The sequence below is a fragment of the Crotalus tigris genome, unplaced genomic scaffold (genome assembly GCF_016545835.1).
Source record: "Crotalus tigris isolate CLP2741 ecotype Arizona unplaced genomic scaffold, ASM1654583v1 scf7180000018371.15429387391:27106975, whole genome shotgun sequence".
NCBI lineage: Eukaryota > Metazoa > Chordata > Lepidosauria > Squamata > Viperidae > Crotalus > Crotalus tigris.
In genome coordinates, this window is record NW_024096970.1 from 26337262 (window position 1) to 26360148 (window position 22887).

The 22887-nt window shown below is 35.6% G+C and overlaps 1 protein-coding gene across 2 annotated transcripts in view; it reads left to right on the plus strand.

The window, feature by feature from the left end:
• Positions 1-22887, plus strand: part of STRN3 (striatin 3) — a 46979-nt gene that overhangs the window by 12267 nt on the left and 11825 nt on the right. The window contains exons 2-8 of one of the 2 annotated variants that reach the window (XM_039351909.1): positions 1746-1849; positions 2987-3060; positions 6915-6996; positions 7356-7535; positions 12485-12617; positions 13037-13178; positions 16344-16454. In XM_039351909.1, the coding sequence (XP_039207843.1) occupies positions 1746-1849; positions 2987-3060; positions 6915-6996; positions 7356-7535; positions 12485-12617; positions 13037-13178; positions 16344-16454 (826 nt within the window). The remainder of the gene's footprint in view (positions 1-1745; positions 1850-2986; positions 3061-6914; positions 6997-7355; positions 7536-12484; positions 12618-13036; positions 13179-16343; positions 16455-22887) is intronic. The other variant, XM_039351910.1, reaches the window with a different exon arrangement.

Sequence of the window (22887 nt, forward strand, 5' to 3'; positions counted from 1 at the left end):
GCTTAAGAAGCTTGGCAGGAACCTTTGCCTGCAAGTCAATAGTGCTAAGTTTTTATTACTAATAGTACTACATTTTAATACATTTAATGGTTTCTGTTATTTTTATTGGTTTAAAATGTTTTTAGTATTTTGATTGTAATATATTTTTTGAATTGTAAAGAAATAAATAAGTTCTGCCTTATGTACTTGCAGTTCAGTGTATATTTCCACTGTGACTTTTTCACTATTATTACTCAAATATCAATATAAATTTTAAAGGGAAGAGAACTGTGGATTTTGCTGGTATTTTTGTTCTGCTCTTGACCTATTTTTAGGTAATGAAATAGTGTAGATAAGTATAGATAGTGGCTAGATTTAGATTGGGGAGGCCCAGATTTAAACCCTTGCTGGATCATAGAATCTGCTGCATGACTTTAGACTAGTCATTCTCTCAGCCTAATTTATATTGCATGCTGTTGTGGGGGTAACATAAGTGGAGAGGAGGCCTCATTTATGTCTCTAAGAAATGGGGCAGAATCTAATAAAATAAATTAAAAATATGTTGTTGTATTAATTTAATATTAAATTGGTGGAAAATTGTCCCCCCCCCATGTTCTCTTGTAATTAGTTCTGATATCTCCTTGAAAAAGTAGGGTTCCTGTGGAAGACATTGAAATGTATATAAGAATTATAAGAGGTTTTAAGGAAAATTTCAGTTACACAAGTGAAAGTCCAGTACTGTAGCATAATTTTAGAAGTCATCTTCTTTTACTATTTATAGTGATTAAAAGAAATAAGCAGACATCTGGGAACCTGAATGCTAAAATCAAAAACATTAAAGAAAATATTCAAGCTCAAAAGCATGGCGTTGTTTTCAAATCCATAGTTCTTATGTAATATAAATTTCATTAAAAATGTTTAACTGAATTTATGTCTAAATTAGAAGACAAACATTTGTTTCCAGACCTACACAGAGCACTTGAACAACCCATCTCCAGATTTCACAAGTGATTTTTTGTGGGATATTATAGATGAAAATGCCCCATTGTTGCAATTGCAATTATATTTTGCACTGTTCAAAGCAACTTAGCAAATTTTATTGATGGACATGTTCCTTAAAACCTCAATTGATAATGAAATCTCACCATAGGGACTATTAGTATACTAACAGTGCTGCTTTAAAATTCTTTTCTGTATAATTACAGTGTGGCATTTATGCAAAGCTGTGGTACTTTTATTTATATCCGGAATCTTTCTGATTCCAGTTCTTTAAAGTCATAGGATTAACAAATAATATAATGATGAATAAAGCATTTCAATGCTATTTAGCATAGAGCAGGGGTGTCAAGCTGCCGGCCTGCAGGCTTGTTGCATCATACAGAGGCTGCGCCCACCCCAGCTCCGGAAATGCAAAAAAAGTAGTGTGTGTCGCGACGAGTTTGACACCCGGGACATAGAGAGTTCCCCTGAGTTTTTCTATGAGGATTTTATTGTTCCTGCTTTATTTCTCTCCTTGACTTATGAATTAGAAATACATATTTGTTTTTGAATGCTTTTCTGAACAGGTTTATTGTAAAATAAAAATGGATTTGGTACAGTTCAGTTAGTTGGCAAAACATTTTATCACAAAGAAATACAATCTATAGATTATTTTCTTTTTGTGGAGAATATCCCCGAAGATTCATAGAACATAGAATTAAAATATGGTATATTGGATAAACATGATCAAATGAAAGTTAATTATGTTACCATTTTTGTATTTTCAGGCTCGGATAGCATTTTTGCAAGGCGAGAGAAAGGGTCAAGAAAACTTGAAGAAAGATTTAGTAAGAAGAATAAAAATGTTAGAATATGCATTAAAACAAGAAAGGTATCTATCCCATGTTTCTCAACTGAGAAGTTTACATACAATGTTTTCATATTAGTTAACATGGCATTGATAATTGAAGAAAATTGTAGAATTTGAATATCGGTGTGAATGAAAAAGAGTAATATGGAACTAAATTCAGTTAATTTGGAGGTGCTCTTGGTCCAAGATTTTGGTTCAGGGCTAATCCATCTGAAATAGCAGATTAGCTATTCCTTAATTATAGGGTGGAGGCTGTGACAAGAATGAATTTAATATTTATTTAATATGCTAGCTTTGGCTATTCCTGAACTGGTTGGTTTCCTGCCTTAAGTGTATCCCAAATTGTCTGTTTCAATGTGTTCCAATAGTCAAAATGTTCTGAAGCTCCAGTTGATGGAAAATGTAGCTAGGCTACTAATTGGTGCAAGATATTAGAACCATAAGATGTATTGCTATATCAGTTGCTTTCCAGACACAATTAGAAGGTATTGATGTCAAGAACTAATATACAACAGTCTATTATTTGGATTTACCGTAAATGCCGGCGTATAAGACGACTTCTGCGAGCGCTGAAATCGGCGCCAAAGACAGGGGTCGTCTTATACGCCGAGTCGTCTTATACGCCGGAAATACTGGTAGTTTCCGGCGTATAAGACGACGTTCTAGGAATGCAGGCCGGCTATAAAGACGGGGGTCGTCTTATACGCCGGGTCGCCTAATACAGCGGCATATACGGTATGTTAAACTCTACATTGTTGAAACCCATTGCTGATGCCTATTTATTTTTTTTAATTTAGAAGACAAAATCAACTCAGTTATTTAAAGACTAAACATTTATTTTTGTAAACAGTAACTTTTATTGTTTTTATTTTAATGTTGGTCAGTATATAAAATGTAATTTTGTGGTTGTATGTATGGTTCTGTTTGATTTTTGAAGGCAGAAAATTTTTAAATATGCTTAATACACTAGCCATCTGTATACAAAGGTGATTGAACAGGAGACTTGCTAATTAAAACACTGATATTTCCAAGTCTATCTGATGATGAAAGGCAGTTCATAAGCGCAATCTTCACTGTTTAGACATCTTTGTATGAATGTTGTAAGGAAAATACAAATCTAAAATTTATTGGTCAATTTACTTACGTTTTTCTTTCAAGGGCAAAATACCATAAACTAAAATATGGCACAGAATTGAATCAAGGTGACTTGAAAATGCCAACTTTTGAATCAGGTAAAAATCTATTTATAACTATTGTATTTACCTCACATTCTTTTGTCCACCTTTTATACCAAAATCTTTGCAATCAATGTTAGCATTATTGTTTTGTATTGTGATTATAATTGGGTTTCATTTTATTTACAAAAGTTATGTGATCTTTCCAAGTTTTCTTAGTATTAAACTATTAGCCTGAAAAAAACAGAAATTTTGGCTTTTAAAGCATTATTTTTGTTATTCAGTCCAAATTTCAACTTTTCATTGTTTTTAAAGATATTTATAAAAGAAGTGCTGTTTCTTGATATCTCCATAAAGTAGTGTTAAAGCCCATAAGTGTGGGAAAAATTATAGAACATTTCTAGAGCTCTAGTGCTCTACCAGTCCAAAGAAATAACCTTGAAATTGAGAAGATTGGGACAACAGTAAATCTTGAAAGGAGTGGGTATACTTTGAAAATCACCACCCAGAGATGTTGTCTAGGGAGCCACAAAAATCCTAGAATAACAGCCACAATTCTGTAAGCTTTTCTTGCATTGGTTAAAGTTGGCAGTTATGATTCCATTATAGGATAGTTGCTGGGTTATATGGTGGCATAAGGGAATAGCAAGGCAGTAATTGTTAGTCAGTAAGAAAAGTATTGATGGTCAATTCAAATTTTCTCCAAAACATCTGAATGAATTTTATAGGACAAATGACTCCAAAGTAGAAGTTTTGGAGTTACATCTGTGTCATTATATCTGGTGGAAACCAAACATGATAAGAATCTCATATTGCCTGTCAAAAAAAGAGTAATGCTATGGTTTGGGGATGCTTTTTTACTTCAGAATGTAGACAATTTGCTAACATTGCAGGAAGCATGAATTCTGCTTTGGCTCAGAAAAAATCTACAGCAGAATATCAGGTAATTTGTCATCTAAATGTAAAGCTCAAATGAGTTATGCAACAACATAATATTCCCAACTTAACAAGCAAGTGTATGAGAAAATGGACGAAGAAGAAATTCAGAACTGAATTTGGTCAGATCAAATCTACCTAAATCCCATAGAAATATTGTTGTAGAAATGAAATGAACAGTTTGTATTTGAAATTTATCAGATGTTACTGAATTCGAGTATTTCAAAAATGGGCTAGAATTTCTACATAATGAGGTATGAGAATGATCACCAAGTACAATAATTAATAACTGTATATACACATAATTATATACCAATATAATTTGTATATTACAGTTAAAGATTAATCTAAAGAGGGGATTTTTTTCTTTTTTCTCACACTGCTACATCACATGGTAGATTACTTTGTTTATGAGCTAAATGAAACAAACATCACATTTCAGTGTTATATCACTCTGACTCTGTTTATATTCTGCAATAAGCTTGTTTCATCTAGAACAGTGGTTCTCAACCTGTGGGTCGGGACCCCATTTGGGGTCGAACGACCATTTCACGGGGGTCGCCAAACAAAGCTGTCCGCCATTTTTTCCCCCTTTTCTTTGGCCACGCCCCTGGCACCCAGTGATGTATAAGTGGTTGGGGGTCACCACAACATGGGGAACTGTATTATGGGGTTGCGGCATTAGAAAGGTTGAGAACCACTGATCTAGAACACATGAAAATGCATCCAGGTCAGACAATTGACTTCTGGAAATTGTTGAGTTGCTCCCAGAATGGAGAGAGAGAGACCCTTTTGACATCTAAAATGAAGATAACACTGCATATATCCTTTTTTAACCTTTATTGTGTGTGTGTGTGTGTGTGTGTGTGTGTGTGTGTGTGTGTGTGTTTTTTTGTTTTCTGAGGTTTTCGCCGGTATTTGTATGTAGGTCTTTGGTTATTCGGGTTTTCTCCCGCATCAAATTGGAAGTGTCTTGGCAACGTTTCGACGAAGTCCCATTCGTCATCTTCAGGCTGGTGTTTTCGGCTTCTTGCTCCTAGAAGCAAGAAGCCGAAAGCACCAGCCTGAAGATGACGAATGGGACTTCGTCGAAACGTCGCCAAGACACTTCCAATTTGACGCGGGAGAAAACCCGAATAACCAAAGACCTACATATGTGTGTGTGTGTGTGTGTATATATGTGTGATTATATACATGTGTGTGTGTATATACACACACATATAAATACACATATACAATACACACACACAATAAAGGTAAAAAAAGGATATATGCAGTGTTATCTTCATTTTAGATGTCAAAAGGGTTTTGCGGGTCCAAGTGGCTCTTTAAGTGTTTTGGGTTGCCTACCCCTGCTCTAGGTAGTATATTTTCTTAGCCCAACACATTAAACTTATACCTTTCTATGATTGGCAGTGGCAATTTGCGATATTTGCATTGATCAGATCACTTTTAGAATATTGTTTCTATCACCACATTTAATGAAATGCAATGACATAATAAACCCCGTCCAGCTGAGGGCAAACAAAAGTAAATGTCTAGAAGGAAAACTTTTGAAGAAAGATTTGATGCAGTAGGCCTATTTAGACTAAAGAAGAGAATATTATGGGACAAAGATGATGATTCTCTTCAAGTATTTAAAGAGTTGTCATGTAGAATACAGGACAGACATTTTGGCTTGTTGTAGAAGACATTATAGGAATCAATGGATTTTAAAAAAAATCAATTGGAAATCAGAATATGTTTCTTAAAGTAAAAAAAAATAGTGGCACAAGAGTTGCATTGGGAGGTTGAAGTTTCCATTGTAAATATTTAAACCAAGGTTAAATAACCATCAGAAATGTTATAATAGATTTCTACAATTGGCAGGGGAACTGGATGTTCTTCAAGATTGCTTCCAATTTTTATATTCTATGTTTCTTTCCTTCCATACTTTCTTTTTTGTTCAAGTTTTCGTATTTTTCAGTATAAGCCATTTATCATATAAGTTGACACCCAGATTAAGAAATTAAATATGGCAGGTGGCTATGTTTTTCCTTGTCTATGTTACTATCAGTTGCTGAGAGAACATTCCATTCTTTGATCCTATGTAAATATAAAAGATGTTCAACTTATACATCAGCAAACATAGCTTTCCATTCAATTGGAATACCATATATAATCTGGAATTATAAAGATTACATGTACCTTTTAACTTTTCCGTCACTTTTAAACATCTAGTAATACGCTAAAAATCAATTTAATTTGCTGTCTTTAGGATATGCTTGTAAATTAGAATTTTAAAAATTCAGTAAATCAGAGTAATGCAAAACCTGGAATCCTTAATAAAAGACAGTAAAAAGAAAATGGAACACCTATCTGTATACCACTTTATAAATTCCTTAGCTTTATATAGCCTTAGTAAGGCCAAACGTGGAATACTACATCTAGTTTTGGTCACCACAATATAAAAAAAGATGTTGAGACTCTGGAAAGAATGCGAAGAACAACAAAGGTGATTAGGGGCCCGGAGATTGAAACATATGAAGAATAGTTGCAGGAATTGGATATGTCTAGTCTAATGAAAAGAAGAACTTGGGGTGACTTGAAAGCAGTGTTCCAATATTTGAGGGGCAGCCATAAAGGAGAAAGGCTCAACCTATTTTCCAATGCACCAGAAGACAAGACAAGAAACAATGGATGGAAACTAAACAAGGAGAGAAGCATCCTAGAACTAAGCAGAAATTTTCTAACAGTGAGAACAATTAACCAGTGAAACGGCTTGCCTTCAGAAGTTGTAGGTGCTCCATCACTGCAGGCTTTTAAGAAGAGACAGGACAGCCATTTGTCTGAAATGGTATAGGGTCTCCTGCTTCAACAGGGGGTTGGTCTAGAAGACCTCCAAGGCCCTTCCAACTCTGTTATTCTATTATTCTGATCACCCAGAGTTAATGTCTTGATGGCACATAATTTGTCAATTATTGTTTGTGTTGCAGAAGAAACCAAAGACACAGAGGTTCCTACAGTGCCTCATAATAGTCAGCTAACTTGGAAACAAGGCAGACAATTGCTAAGACAGTAAGTATCATCTTATATTGGGTTTGAAGGTCATTGTACATTGAAGCATAAGTATATGTGATGTACATTGTACATTGAATTACATAAGTTCTGATGTAATTGTAAATACTTGCTTGAACTCAATAATTACCAATTAATCTAAAATAAGTGTAAGGAATTTTTTTCTTGGAATAGATTTACCTAAAAATTCATGTGAATTAAACTTCCTAGAAACAAAAAGGAGTGCTATGAGCTTTAGGATGTTCTTAAACAATATGCTAAGAATAGCTGTATTTTAAATTGCCATACAGAACATCTTAGCGGTTCACTGATGATTGTGGGTATGCATGACTATAATTCTACTTTCTTTTATCTTTTAGATATCTTCAAGAAGTAGGTTACACGGATACAATATTGGATGTACGATCACAGAGGGTGAGGTCTTTACTTGGACTTTCCAATTCAGAACCAAATGGCTCAGTAGAGACAAAAAAATTAGAACAGATTCTTAATGGAGGAGAATCTCCCACATCAAAACAAAAGGGGCAAGATATGAAAAGGTAGGCAAAGTACTATAAATGTTTAGGAAGAGTGACTGCATTCAAAGATATATCTGATAACTAATTTGTTTGCGTGGTATGGTTTTTTTAAAAAAATATTTGTACACAAAATTAAAATAGTTATACTGGTTGTCCTTGATTAAAAATATCTATTTTTGTAAAAACAAAACACAAAAGTCTTATATCTCATCTGAGATAAATTCTGCACCTGCATAATTGAGGGAAATTTGATGAACTTGAGGAAGGAACAAATTAAATAATTTATTGCTATGCTTCTAATCATAGCCATATAATTATGACTACATAATAGTCATACTACTTCATGGTTAAAATTGTTTATTTTCTGAAAATCTTCATTACGTGACAACTAACAATTTGTGTATTAAAAGGTTCATACAAGTTATTTATCTTCAATGACATTTAAATATGAAAAGGTTACAATCAGAACTTTAAAAAATCAGATATATAGTTTCCTTGGAGTTTATGAATTAGAAATAAGTTTTTTTTCTCTTGAGGTAAAGTAATTTAGTTCAAAAATAGATCACACCTATTTCTTTTATATATATGTATGTATGTATGTGTGTATGTATGTATATATATATATTAAGAATTAAACTAAAAACAGAGGAATGTCGTTTCCTGGGTGTATACATACTTAAAAGATAAAAGATGATCACCAGGAAATAAAAGCAATCAAGTATTTAATAACTAAAAACCGAGCTTTCGATGGCTGTATTGCTGCCATCATCGTCAGGGTGTAAAAGCCAGAGGGTGGGGAAGGCTGCTTATGAGCGCAACCGCGCCCGCATTTGGCTCATGGACCTCGTCACGGGGCCCGGTCGGTTGATCCTTGCACCACTCATATCAGACGTACTTTCAAGTTCTAAGTTCCTACAGTTGATTACTTCTCTACTACTCCCGACTCCTAGGCTGGGGAGGGGACGTTCCATATCGTCTTGCATCGAAGCAACTTGTGTGACGCTAGAACGATCATCTAATGGAGTCCCAAGCCTGGCCGCCTCTTTCCCCCGTGCTTGCTGCACTACTCTCCGGGGACCCACAGCTATGTCCATGTCTCTACCCACATCCCCCCCCACAGCCCCCAACACGTCACACATCTGCGTGTGGGGTGAGCGATGACTTGTCTGTGCCAGCTCAGCATCTGAAGATCGTTCGACTCTCCCCCCCTTGGTATGCCCTGAGGAAGCATCGAGTCCGGTCTTCACGCCTGCGCTCTCCTGCCTCTGTCGTGCTGTCATACGGGAGCGCGTAACCGCACCCTCAATGGGGTGGCTGCAGTTAGTATCTGCTCCGGGAGTTCCGACACCCAAACCGGTCACAGCAGGGAGATCTTCAGAAACGTGAGCACTAAGGCCATTACAAAGGGAGCAGTCTTGCTTCATATCCAAGGTGGGGGGGCGCCCTACACCGTTCAAAGGATTGGACACGATATAGAAGAGGAGGAATGTCCGGACCGTCCAGATTTCTTAAGGGTAGGTTATCATTATCTATGAGTTCTTCATTTTCTAATGGGTGCACGCAAAGATTGTTACTAGTCGGGGGCACCCTGGATGGTAGGGTGCCATCTCATTATTCATTCCTTCGGATGGGCAATCGAGATTACTTCCTCAGGGCATACCAAGGAGAGGAGAGTCGAACGATCTTCAGATGCTGAGCCGGCACAGACAAGTCATCGCTCACCCCACACGCGGATGTGTGACGTGTTGGGGGCTGCGGGGGGGGATGTGGGTAGAGACATGTACATAGCTGTGGGTCCCCGGAGAGTAGTGCGGTAAGCACGGGGGAAAGAGGCGGCCAGGCTTGGGACTCCATTAGATGATCGTTCTAGCGTCACACAAATTGCTTCGATGCAAGACAATATGGAACGTCCCCTCCCCAGTCTAGGAGTCGGGAGTAGTAGAGAAGTAATCAACTGTAGGAACTTAGAACCTGAAAGTACGTCTGATATGAGTGGTGCAAGGATCAACCGACCGGGCCCCGTGACGAGGTCCATGAGCCATAGAGCGGTTTCTCATAGTTGATTAAATTTGGGTGCACAATACTTCCATTGTAGAGATTCATCCTAGTATTTTCGTATAAATTTTCATTTTTATCTTTTCCCATATCAAAAGCAAGGAATTTCTTGATTTTGAAAGTATTTATGGATTTTGTTCTTCCAATACCATGCCATCCAAGTTGTAGGTCATGTCCTTCTAGGTATAGTAGTCTTTTGTGTCTAGTGTTATCCACTCTTTTAACCATGTTAATGCAGATACTTGATAGTATAGAACCCAGACTGTTAGCAATTTCAGTCTTATTCTGGCCTTTTTCCCTTGCCAGATAAATTTCAAAATCAATGCATTTAACTCACGGGTCGGCAACCCGCGGCTCCGAGCCACATGTGGCTCTTTGAGCCTTCTCCTGCGGCTCCCATCCCCCTCTAAAATTTGCAGAGAGACAGAGACATAGAGAGGCACTTGCACTTTCTCTCTCTCTCTCTCTCTCTCTCTCTCTCTCTCTCTCTCTCTCTCTCTCAAAAAGGGAGTGGCCTCACCCTGTTCTCCAATGAGCTGAAAAGCTTATTGGGCGGGGCTCCTCCCTTAGCTGTGTCTCTGCAGGAAGCAGGAAGGGCAGGAGAGAGCCAGCCAAATAATTTGTGTCAGCTTGTTGGAGAATCGTTTGAAGCCAACTTGCCAGGTAAGCAGAAGATCGGGGGAGGGAGAGAGAGAGGAAAGAGACAGAGGGAGAGAGAAAAAAAGGGAGAGAGAGGGAGGGAGACAGGGAGAGAGAAAAAGAGAGGGAGAGAGAGGGAGAGGAAAGAGAGAGAAAGAGAACTCATGCACAGCAGCCTCTATTTCTTTTTAATGAAACTCTTCAATCAAGCTACTCTTACCCTTGTGTTCACGTGTGTGTGTGCGCACAAGTTTTGCGGCTCCCAGTGTTTTCTCTGGGAAACGGGTCCAAGTGGCTCTTTGAGTGTTTAAGGTTGCAGACCCCTGATTTAACTCATAAAAAAAATTCTCTAATTTTATAGGTATTGTTTGGAATAGGAAAAGTAGTTTTGGTAAGATATTCATTTTCACCATCGCTATTCTTACCAACATTGTAATTGTAAATTTTTTCTGTCTTTCCAAATCTAATTTTATTTGTTTTAATAGTTTAAGATAATTATCTTCTTTTAATGTCTCACACCTTGCTGTTAAATATATCCCCAGGTATTTAGCTTTCTTAACTATCTGGAGATCTGTTTTTTCTGACAGTTGGTTTTTTTTGTTTATCTGTAAGATTTTTTATTATCACTTTAGTCTTATCTCTTTATTTTCAATACTGTTACTTCTCCAAATTCTTCAATCTTTATCAATAATTTAGGACTTGTCTCCAAGGGGTCTTCTAATTTATATTGTAATTTATATTTTTTATCTTTTATCTCCATACCTTTAATTTCTGGGTCATGTCTAACATTTCTATGCAGCACTTCCAGAGTTAAAATAAATAATAATGGACACCCTTGTCTTGTACCTTTTTTAATATTAAAATTCTATATAAAATCTCCATTTACAATTACTTTAGCCATTTATCTATGGTAAATTGTTTTGATTATATTTATAAAGTTTTTTCCAAAGTCCATATAGTTTAATTGTTGTACCATAAATTGCCAGTTGGCATTATCAAAAACTTTCTGTGCATCTAAGAAAATTAATACCATTTGTTTCCCTGGATGCATTTCGTAATATTCCAAAGTATCTAAAATCATTCTTAGGTTGTTCTTTATTTGTCTTTTTGGTAAGAATCCATTTTGGATTCAATCAAAAATCTCTTTAGTCTTTCTGCTATTATTGAAGCAAAAATTTTGTAATCCACATTTAATAAACATATTGGTCTATAATTCTTTATCTTAGTCAAATCTGAATTTTCTTTTGGTATTAAAGTAGTATTGCCTTCTGTCCATGTACCGTATATGCCGCCGTATTAGGCGACCCGGCGTATAAGACGACCCCCGTCTTTATAGCCGGGCCGCATTCCTAGAACGTCGTCTTATACGCCGGAAACTACCAGTATTTCCGGCGTATAAGACGACTCGGCGTATAAGACGACTCCCTTCTGTGGCGCCGATTTCAGCACTCGCGGAAGTCGTCTTATACGCCGGCATTTACGGTATTCGGTAGTTTGGCCTCTACTAATATTTGATTACATACTTCTTGCATTAATGGGCTTAGTATATGTTGTAGGCTTTTATAAAATTCTGCAGGTAGCCCATTTGGGCTATCATTTTGACATTGTAAATTGCCTCCTATATCTTGCAGCTTATTTATCTGTTTTTTCTCTCTTTTTTCAGTTTATAGGATAACCATCTACCCAGCTTATTAGCCTTTTCAAAAAAGTTTTGTTTTGCTTTTTTGATTTGTTGAGTTATTTCTTCAGCTTCTATTAAATTTAAATTTAATATCTATTTGTTTTTTAAGCGTCTTCTTTTGTGGGTCTCTTTGTAGTTCTAATTCTAATTTCGTCAATTCTTTCTTTAGCTTCATTTGTTCTTGGTTTTTTTTCTTGTTTTTTTTCGCCATATAACTTATGGCTAATCCTCTAAAATATGCTTTGGCTGTGTCCCAAACGTTTTGGAGTGATATATCTTCTTTCTCATTTTCTTTAAAAAAAAATTCCATTTCCTTTGCTGCATTTTGTATACATTCTTTCTCTTTCAATAGAGATTGATTCAATGTCCATCTTAATTTTTTCTTTGTTTCTCTCCATGTCATCTTTATCGGATTGTGATCTGCCCATACATTAGTTTCTATCTCAATCTCTTGTATGTTCATTCTTAGTTCAGCAGATACCCATATCATATCGATTCTAGACCATGATTTATGCCTATTTGAGTAAAATGTATATTGAGATTTCTTTTAGACTACAGTTATTTCTGATATTGTACGCTATTTTCTTTTTGTTAGGAACCCCAGTGATGTTCTTGAAACATTTAATTTTTTGGAAAATGCAGATGATAGTGATGAAGAGGAAGAGAATGATATTATAGAAGATATTACAGAAGGAAAAGAAAAACATCGGATGAATAAAAAGCACAAAGTAAAAAGACCCCAAAGTTTTATTAACTACTGTTAATTTAAAGATTCTGTTATTCCTTTTTGTCTTTTTGTATAGAGAACCATTACAATAAAATGCCATTGATGAAATAGATACATTGAGCACCTTGATATTGTTGGTATTTTTGTTATCAATACTTTGCATAGGCATTATGAATGGAGAAATGGTGTTGATAAATACTTAATTCTAAGTATATCTGTCTGGCTGCCAATTTTTTAGTGCAGCATAATTTTCACCTACCATAGTCATGTTAATGGGACTGTTTCTGCATGATGGATAAAAAAAATAAACAGAATAACATATCTTTTGGCCATCCTGAGAAAGGGGAGGAGAAGATTACATCAAACTGCCCCATGAATGATAGTATCTTTAATGGTGTTTCTGTCAAAACTGACTTGTAGATTGGAAATGAAGGACTAGCAGCTGACCTTACTGATGATCCAGACACAGAAGAAGCTTTGAAAGAATTTGATTTCTTAGTAACAGCAGAAGATGGAGAGGGAGCAGGAGAAGCACGGAGTTCAGGGGATGGGACAGAATGGGGTAAGAAACATAAAAAACGGTAGGAAAACTAAAGAATTTGAAATATATATATATATTTCAGTTATATTAGTTTAAATTTGTATTCTCTTCTATGTGATACTTTAGGCATTTAAATCTTGCTTGATGGTTATCATTTTATTTTTTATTCTTCCTGCAGAAGTAAATCATACATTCATCAAATCATTTTGATATTTTTAAGCAGTTTGTTTTGTATATCTTAGAATTGTTCTGTTTAAAACAAAGTTAAATAAGACAGTGTTTTTGATGCACTCCTTAATAACACTGGCAGTCAGTTATTTTAGGCATACAAATTGGCACAGAATATAGGGCATTACATGTTACATGTCAGCATGGAAAATAATTTTTAGGAAAAAATTAATAATGCATGCTTACCTTGAATTTCCACTGAAATTGATGGATCTTGCTAAGGTATTGTGTTTTCTAAATTAAACAAATGTACTCATTCTGTAGATCACCACTAACGAAAATATCCTTTACTGTTTTTGCAATACTTAGAAAGTTGCCTAGCATTCAATTGAAAAATTAAATATTTGATTACTTTTTAACAACACAAGGTTCTGTTTTTATGCCCTTTCCAAAGCTTTACTGTGTTGTCAGTGGACTCAGTTGTGTGCAAAAATGCTTTTTAATGTAAATTTCTTTTTCTGCAATGGATTGTGGGTTCCTGTATTTGTAAAGCAACAGGAAATGGCTATATTTTTATTTTTTTCAAATCCATATTATATGTTTTTATTAACCTCCAAGTTGTTTTCAAAAGAGGCAAGAACGCAACCAAAAATAACAAATATATTAACATTATTTTACTCACTTATTTTTAAGATTCCAGTTCTAGATATTATTCAGAGGATGTCTTGAAACAGGATAGGAAATATATAATTTGAAATACAAAAATTGCAGAGACTTATTGGATTTAAACTTTTTGTTCTATATAGAACATACTTCTGATGTTCAGGGTACAGGATCCTCTGTAAAAGTGTAAGATGGAGGGAAAAGTAGCAGGAAGTAGGATTGATGTTAGATGTAGATGTATGTTTTAAAGTACCGTATTTTCCGGTGTATAAGACGACTTTCTAAACCATGCAAATCTTCTCCAAAGTCGGGGGTCGTCTTATACACCGGAAAATACTGTATTTTCTGGCATATAAGACAACTTTCTAACCATGCAAATCTTCTCCAAAGTCGGGGGTTGTCTTATATGCCAAGTCATCTTATACACCAGAAAATACGGTATACCATTTTAGTAATGATCTGCCTTTTCTTCTGATACAGCATTTTATACTTAAGTTGGATACTTTGAATTACATCCAGAAAAGTACTTATCTAAGGGATAAGTGGAAGAGGACTTCCCCACTCTTATGTTCTTGATGTACCCTATCTGATTAAGAAAAGGCTCGAAATTGCAACAGTTAAAGATGTTGGGAAGTTCTCTATCTACTAAATTCCCTTATATAGACCATTGAATTTGTTACTATTTCACACCACTTCTTCTATGCATGTATGAATCAACACATTAGCATAGTTAATATTCATATTATTATTATTATTATTCACAATTGTACAAGTTGATAACTTCCTCTTAGCTAATGAAATTGGCCTTCTGGTTCATGAGAGATAGGTAAGAAAGATTTCAGTGAATTTATATTTTTTTACTAGAAAAGAGTTCTTACCTATTGAGTAGAGACTCATTCAGTTATATTTGCAAAGTTGTGACTTATAGATTAAATAATTTTCTCATTCCATAATTAATAGTATACATAAAAAAGGTTAAGAAGTTGAAAATAACTGATTTCAAAAGTTTGTGTATTTTGTCTTCTTGTAGATTTTTGTTGTTAGTAGTTTAATCCACTAAGCTGTCAAGGAAAGGGGAATATAAAAGTACATGTAATGTCATGTATAGCATAGTGTTATTAGACAAGAATTTTGAAATTGAGGTCATATTTTCCTTAAGTAATATTAGGAGTGTATTTCTAATTTATCTTAGAAGGCAGGCAGTAGCAGTGAAGAGGCAATAATGCTTTTTTGTTTGAAGTTCTATCTCAAAGAAAGTTTTAGTTTTCTAGAAGTAACATAATGGATGCAAGAATAATTATTAACTTGAAAGTGTGAACCATCTTGTTAATAAGGACATAACATGAATAAAGCCTTGACCATTTAGGAAATATTTTAATCATCTCATTTATTCATTGCATTCAAAAAGTCTTAGCTGTGAAATTTCTTTTTCAAAATATTTTATTAGTAGTATTCTAATTTTATTGTGGTTAGAAGTAAGCAGTGCTGAGTTCAGTAAACTTAGTCCCAGGTAAGCTAAGACAATATTAAAGCTTTCATCTTATTCTTCTCCATTAGCTCATGCTTGTTAGCAGGTAGAAATGTACTTCATTTTAAAATAAAATTATTGACGCTAGCTTCAGTATTGAAAATAATCAAGGAAAATCCAAAACTCTTATTCTTTTCCCAATGAGACTTTCAAGTAAAATACATTAATTTTCTGGGCTTAAAGGGAGAAACATTCAAGCATTGATTATGGATTTACACAAGTCTGTTTCAGCCATCATTCTCTTGCTATCCTCCATTTGCTATGGCTGGTTGGATTGTAGCAAATAAAAAGAAGAGTTCAGTAAATAAAGTTTGAAGACGTCCTATAATATTCCAGACTATCCATGTGGTATTAATATTTTAATAATCTTAATAGAAGAAAACTTTCTATTGTCTTTATTGCTGGATTTATTTTGGAGCTACTAGATATCATTGCATGGAGAATAAGAATAGAGGGGAAATGCATGATTTTAGAATTCAGTTTGCACTTCCTAAAAGGTATTGCATGAAATAAATTTATTTGCTTATTTAAGTCTGCCTGAATAATTTGTTAATAATGTCTTACTAAAGTTGCAGTAATTGCATACATTAGTTTTAATCAATTAATTTCATATAATTGAATATGAAAAACATTCAAATTCTTTATTCTAGACCAATTACTATAAAATGAGTTTGAAGCATTATACCAAATGGTACAAGAAACTGCACCTTTAAAATACTGGAATGTTTTTGAATAACACTTTTTTATTGATTAACCTGTAACACTCACAAATAGTTTGCATTCCCAATTGTTGATTTATTTTTCTTTTAATAATATGTTGCATGTAGACAAAGATGACCTGTCCCCAACTGCTGAGGTTTGGGATGTAGACCAGGGACTAATAAGTAAACTGAAGGAACAGTACAAGAAGGAACGAAAGGGGAAGAAAGGGGTAAAGAGTAAGTGCAGATTCTGAATCTTGAAACAATTTTCTGACATCTTGTGGAAAACAATGTATATTGTCATCTTTCCCCTCCATTTTATAGTTTTGCTATTTGGGGGGCAACCAACTTTAACTTTCTGTCTGATAAATCTGGAAATCATAATTTCTGAAGATAAATTATTTTCACTTACATTGGAGGGAGGAATGTCAGAAGGTGAACAAGTTGTTTTGCTTTGGAGTTGTCCAGGAAAATGGCAGCAATGATTGGAAATTTCTTTCAAATGCTAATAATGTTGCTTCTGACTATAGTTGCCAGACATTTAAAATTGTATTTGTTTTTTTAGGAGTTATGAAAAGAAGAAAATTAATATTGAATATTTTTCATAGTCCACAAGTTTGAGGTTATCTTATAGTACTGACAGTGGTCATCATCAATTACCTCCTTTCCTAACCTTTTAACGTTGTGCAAGAAATCAGAGTTGTAGATTTCTTACTGCTATTGCTGTCTGCAAAAATTGCATGGAATGCAGGTTTATTTTGTAGATGACATTCGTTTGGAAAACAAATCAAGTGATAGGAGAGATTTGTTGGAGAGGAGAGTGATGGATTTGATTTGAATTGATTTGGTAAAAGCAAGAGGAATCGCTTCTCTTAATCTGCAGTATTGCTACAAGGACTCTGATCCTTTGTTTTCTTTAATTTCCCTTCAATGTATGGAATTCTAAAAGAAATATTAGTCAATGGTGAAAGAGTTATTCCTATTATTAGCTAACAAATTTATTTATGAGTTCTTAATTTTGGACTGAAAATCATTTTAAAGCTTAATTTATACCATATTTAATAAAATGTCATCACTCTCTTTCACTGAACATAACTCTTAAACTATAGTCCAGAGAGGAAGAGTTCATAGAAGAGAATATACTACAGCAAGCAATGGCAGAGCACTTATTTGTCAGATGAAAAGGCTTATCATTATTATTTGTTTATATATTTGATTCTATCTTGGCGCTGTCCAACTCTGGAAGCTTGCAATATAATAATATACATATACCGAATAGTATACAATATAAGGAAAACAAGGTAAAAATGCAATCAAAGAAAATAAAAATACAATAAAAGAAATAATGAAAAATCCAAACAACCAGGCCCCCAAAGTATGCAACATATACGAAGCACATCTACCAAAAGGTTCCATTCATGCTCCCTCCAGGTTGGGAGAACAACCACATCTTTGAGACCTTCTGTAATGCTATCGGGGGAAACCGTGGGGATTTTAAGGAGATGCTGTGCAAAGAAAATAGATTACACTGCTTTATTGAGGGCACCTGAGCATACCCCTCTGTTGGTGTGTAGCATCCAGGCAAAAATCACAGAAAATAGGTGGCCCCTTAAATAATGGCCCTATGCGATGTAGAGCTTTATAGATAATAACCAACATCTTCAATTGTACTTGGAAGCATACTGGCAATCACTGCCACTCATGAAGCAAGCATATCACATAGGCTTGCTAATGCAAGCCTATCATCACTGATTGGCTTCCAGGCCAGCTTAAGATTCTCCGGGCAACCTCACAGAGAGGACATTGCAATAGTTGAGCTGCAACCTACAGAAAAGTTAATCATAAGCTGTTTCATGCTAGTAGCTACTCTCTTCTTGATTTTAGTTTGCAGTGATCTGCTTATGGCAATGTGATACAGTGCCCCAGTGTCCAATTCTGAATTACACTAGTGTTTTGTAAGTAGAATTCTGCTCATATAATCAGTTTAATATTTTATCTTCTGCTCTATCCCATCCTAGAAAGTAGCTACTATAGTTTTGGATGGACTGAGCAGCATGAGTTTAAACGAAGTTTTAAAAGTTAAACAATGCTACTTAACAGAGAATCTTTAAAAGAAGTAGAGAATAGGTTTAAGGTACGAAGAACTTAAATGGTAAATATATACTCAGTTTGCAGGGCTGAAGTTTACATTCTAAACCTATCTCAGATGTACATTCTACCAGTAGAATTTACTTCCAGATATGTAAATGTAAAAGAAGCACACAAAAAGACTATGAAAGAGAATATTTTCATCCTTTTAGTAATGTTTAAAAAATTGTGCTTCGGAAGTTGTTCTTCATTTTTTTAAAATTTTGCATGATAATTTGCATTACTTTTTAACCCAGTACTAATTGCATTATTCTGAATGGGCCTTTTCTGCCTCTTCTGAAATGTTTCTAACCCATTATATTATTTTTCCTTTATCTCATATACAAACATCTGTTAGAGGATTATTGAGATTGCAGTATGGAATTGATCTAATGAATAACAGGTTTTAATATTGCAAATTCTAAAGGATTATTATTTTTTGAAGTCCATAATCTTGCTAATAATAGCAAGAAATTAAAGGATTATTTTATATGTAGCTGAAGAAAGTGTGAACATTATTTGCGTTTTTCATTACAGTATTATATAAGCAGAGCAGCTCCTTTATTTTGACAATTGGTGGAAGTACTGGAGAAATCATAAGTACTTATGTTAGTGCTTGAAATAATCTCAACTACATATATATGTATGTATGTGCCATGTATCATAGGTAGCCCTTACTACTTACAACCATTTGTTTAGCAACAGTTCAAAGTTGCAACAGTGCTGAAATGATTTATGACTGGTGCCCACATTTACGACCATTGCAGCATCCCCATGGTCATGTGATTGTGATTCAGGTGCTTGGCAGCCATTGCATATTTATGACGGTTGCAGCATTCCAGGATCACTTGATCACCATTTGTGGTGGCTTCTGACAAGCAAACTCAATGGGGAAGCCAGCAGAGAAGGTCACAATGGGGAAACCGGCAGGGATATCTCACTTAACGATCCTGGTGAGTCGTTTAACAACAGCAGCAAAAAGATAATAAAATCATATATGGTCACATGTTGCCTCACTCAATGACTGCACCACTTAACAAATTAACAATTTGTCAGTTCCTTTTGTAGTCATAAGTCAAAGACTATATGTATTTTTTAGCCAAAAGGATTTTTTGGTAGTGAGGAACATCCAAGTAAGTAATATAATTGCCGGAAGGATAATACTGAAAACAATATTTTTACAGTAATTATAGCCTGCTTTAATCCTAATGGTCTACAAGTAGCATTCTACACCTTCATGAATAAATTAGACATGAAACATGACCAGAGAAGCTAATTCTACTTTATTGTAAGGTTACATTAACAGAATCGTGCAAATCTGAAAGTTCAAACTCCCACCGTTACTTGTAATCACCTGATCAATTAGGGTAGGTTTTTCCTAAGTTTCTTCCTCTGACTATTAATCCATTGGAGGTTCTCTCTCTTTCTCTCTTGTTTGATTGTTTCCTAGGCAGCATCTCTTTCCCTCATATCCCAAGGTCACGTACAGGTACTCAAGAGACCAGATTTCTATAAATAATATTTATTTATCAAATTTATTTTCATCTATCTCACATCCAACGACTCTGGGCAGCTTCAAATATATATTTTATTGTTGATATAAATCAACAGTAAAAAAAATCTAGTACTTTAAAGCACCATTAACTTAACCTAAGGGCCAAATGCCCTGTGGAAGAATGCTGTTCTGACCTTTCTGAAGCAATTTTTGAAATAATTTTAGAAGAGGGACCATCCTTACTTATGGGGCAGAATGTTGCATAAAATAGAAGTAAACAGTAAGAACGTTTACTACCTGGCCATGTCCCATAAAGCTTGTGAAGAAGACAGACCTGAGATAGAGCCTCTATAAATGATTGGATGCAGATTTGATTTTGTCCAGATATTGCCAATCCCTGACATTGCACTTTTAAGGGTTATAATCAGGACTTCAAATTCAAGCTGAATGTGCATTGGCAGTCAATGCAGCAATTTCAGAATAGGTGTTATTCTTACTTGATGGTTTGCTCTAAAAGCAATTGTGTACCACATAGAATGCATTGTAGTAGACTACATGGGTGGTGATAATATTGCTGGAGCATTTTAGGCAGAGAAGATTGTAACTGGTGCATGTGCTAAAGCTGGGGAAAAGTTCTGCCTATAGTTACCACTGTTTATAGTAGGAACCATGAGTCCAGGAGAACCTCAGATTCATATACCAATTCCTTTCAGGAGAGTATAACCCTGAAAGTATTTGTTACGATATTGCCCCAAAATTTACCAAGCAACCCTATCCTGGTAGGACTTAGACCAGAGGTCCCCAACCTTTTGGGCACCAGGGACCAGTTCCGTGGAGAGAAATTTATCTGTAGACCGGAGAGGGTATGGTTTCATGTACTTCCTGCACCCCACAGGTGGGGCTTTGCTTGTTTGTGCGGCCTGGTTTCTGGCATGGCACGGCCCGGTACCGGTCTGTGGCCCGGGGGTTGGGGACCCCTGACTTAGACTGAACATGTAGATTCTTACAAACTCCAGAAACCAGTTTGGGACTTTGAGAGCATGTCCCCATTCAGGATGAGATAGCGGCAAAGAACTGGGTTTCATTTGTATAGGTCAGACATGTCAAACACAAGGCCTGGGGGGGAGCCAATGTACAATTTTGTGGTGGCCATCTATGCTGAAATGCATTCAGTCTTAGCATCATAAGGCCGTCTGGAAACAGTGAGGAACCAGCCCCTGCTGCGTCGGTCCCATCCGCTGGGTGCATGCTGGGGGAGGTGTCACCCTTTGTGAGGAATGAAGAAATGCACCATCGCCTGGAAGTGGCCAGCAAATGACCCTCATCTACTTCACATATCCGGCTTGATGGGCTCTGCCCTGGTCCCACCCCTTTCTGCCAGAGATCCTCAACTCTGTCCCACAGAGCTGCCCAGGCCCCCACAGGCACCCTTGATGCGAATGATGTAGAGCTGATAACACCCACCCAGTAGGCCACACCCACTCCATCCACACCCACCCTGGCCACACCCCACCCAGCCCCCCCAAGGGCAACCGCAATGCTGATGCGGCCCTCAATGAAATTGAGTTTGACACCCCTGGTATAGGTAGTCCTCGATTTATGACAACAATTGAGCCCAAAATTTCTGTTGCTAAGCAAGGCAGCTGTTAAGAGGATTTTGCCCCATTTTATGGCCTTGCTTGCACAGTTCTTAAGTGAATTACTGCAGTTAAGTTAGTAACATGGTTGCTAAGTGAATCTGGCTTTTCCATAGACTTCACTTGTCAGAAAGTCGCAAAAGGTGATCACATGATCCTGGGATACTGCAAGCGTTAGAAATACAGATAGGTTGCTTGGACATCTTGGGTAATTTGATAAATTATTCATTGCTCACTGTAATCTAAAGATGCTAAGAGAGCATGTTTTTGTTCATAATGATTTTAGTGGTTTTGATGAGTAAAGCTTCTTGAATGTATTTTCAACATCAGGAAAAAACAAATGTAGTTTCATAGTATCAGAGAATTGCTTTCCTCCTGTTTCCCTATCTGTATTTCTTAAACCTAGATGGATCTCATTTCATTTGTTTTTCTCCATTTCTATTTTTGGCCATTTTCTGATTTCTGTGGTGTAAGTCTGGGATATCTGGGGCTACAAAACATAGATTTAGGATTGAATACAGATAAGATAGCTGTCCACCTCGATCTGCTCAGCGGAAATAGATGAAATTGAAATTCTATGTCATATCTCAGTTTTAATTTTTTTTCCAATCCAGCAGAATGTTGGAAAGAAATTGTGTAAAGTAGATCAGCACTATTACCAGCAGAATAATTTACTAAAAATTAAACAGAATGGAACAAAAGTTGGCATCAAGGCAAAAGCTAGCAAAAGAAAGATTAGGTTTGAAAATGGGCTGGATCTGGCCCAGGGCTGTAGAGAAAAAAAATCCAAAATTAATTAATTCCCCCAATGCATTTCTATAAACAGGTAGTTGGACAGTAGTTTGGAATGTTATGGATTCCCTTATTAGCCCCCCTCCCTTCCTGTTTATATGTCTCAGAGTGAAGCTATTAGTAAGGAAGAATTCCAGAAAATATGTGCTAAGTGCATTTCCTATCTTATTTTTATATAAGAGAATACCTTGTGTATTTTTTAATTCCTTCATTGAAGCTACATCTCATTTTAACAGTTTCAGATCATCTTTTTGTTTATTAATGATGTTCTAAACAATAAGTGTGCTTTGATATTTATAAATTACTTTTTTTATTTAGAAACCCAGAAAAGGGGGAAAGTTGACAGTTTGTTGCCTCCCAGTCACCTGATTTTTGTTTTCCTTTTGGTAATCAAACTTCTGTCTAGTATTAACAATTAATAAAAATGCTCGGGGTGAGTTGTAAATACATTCTTATGGCCTTTCATAAGGAGTTCAGACATTCAGGTTTCTCCTCTTTTACCGTAAGCAGAACACCAGCGATTTAATAAAAAACAGTTTGGATTCTTTTTTTTGAAGCTTCATTTTTAATTCTTTTTCAAATATGCAAAATATGTTTTATGAAAGCATCTTTATTTTAA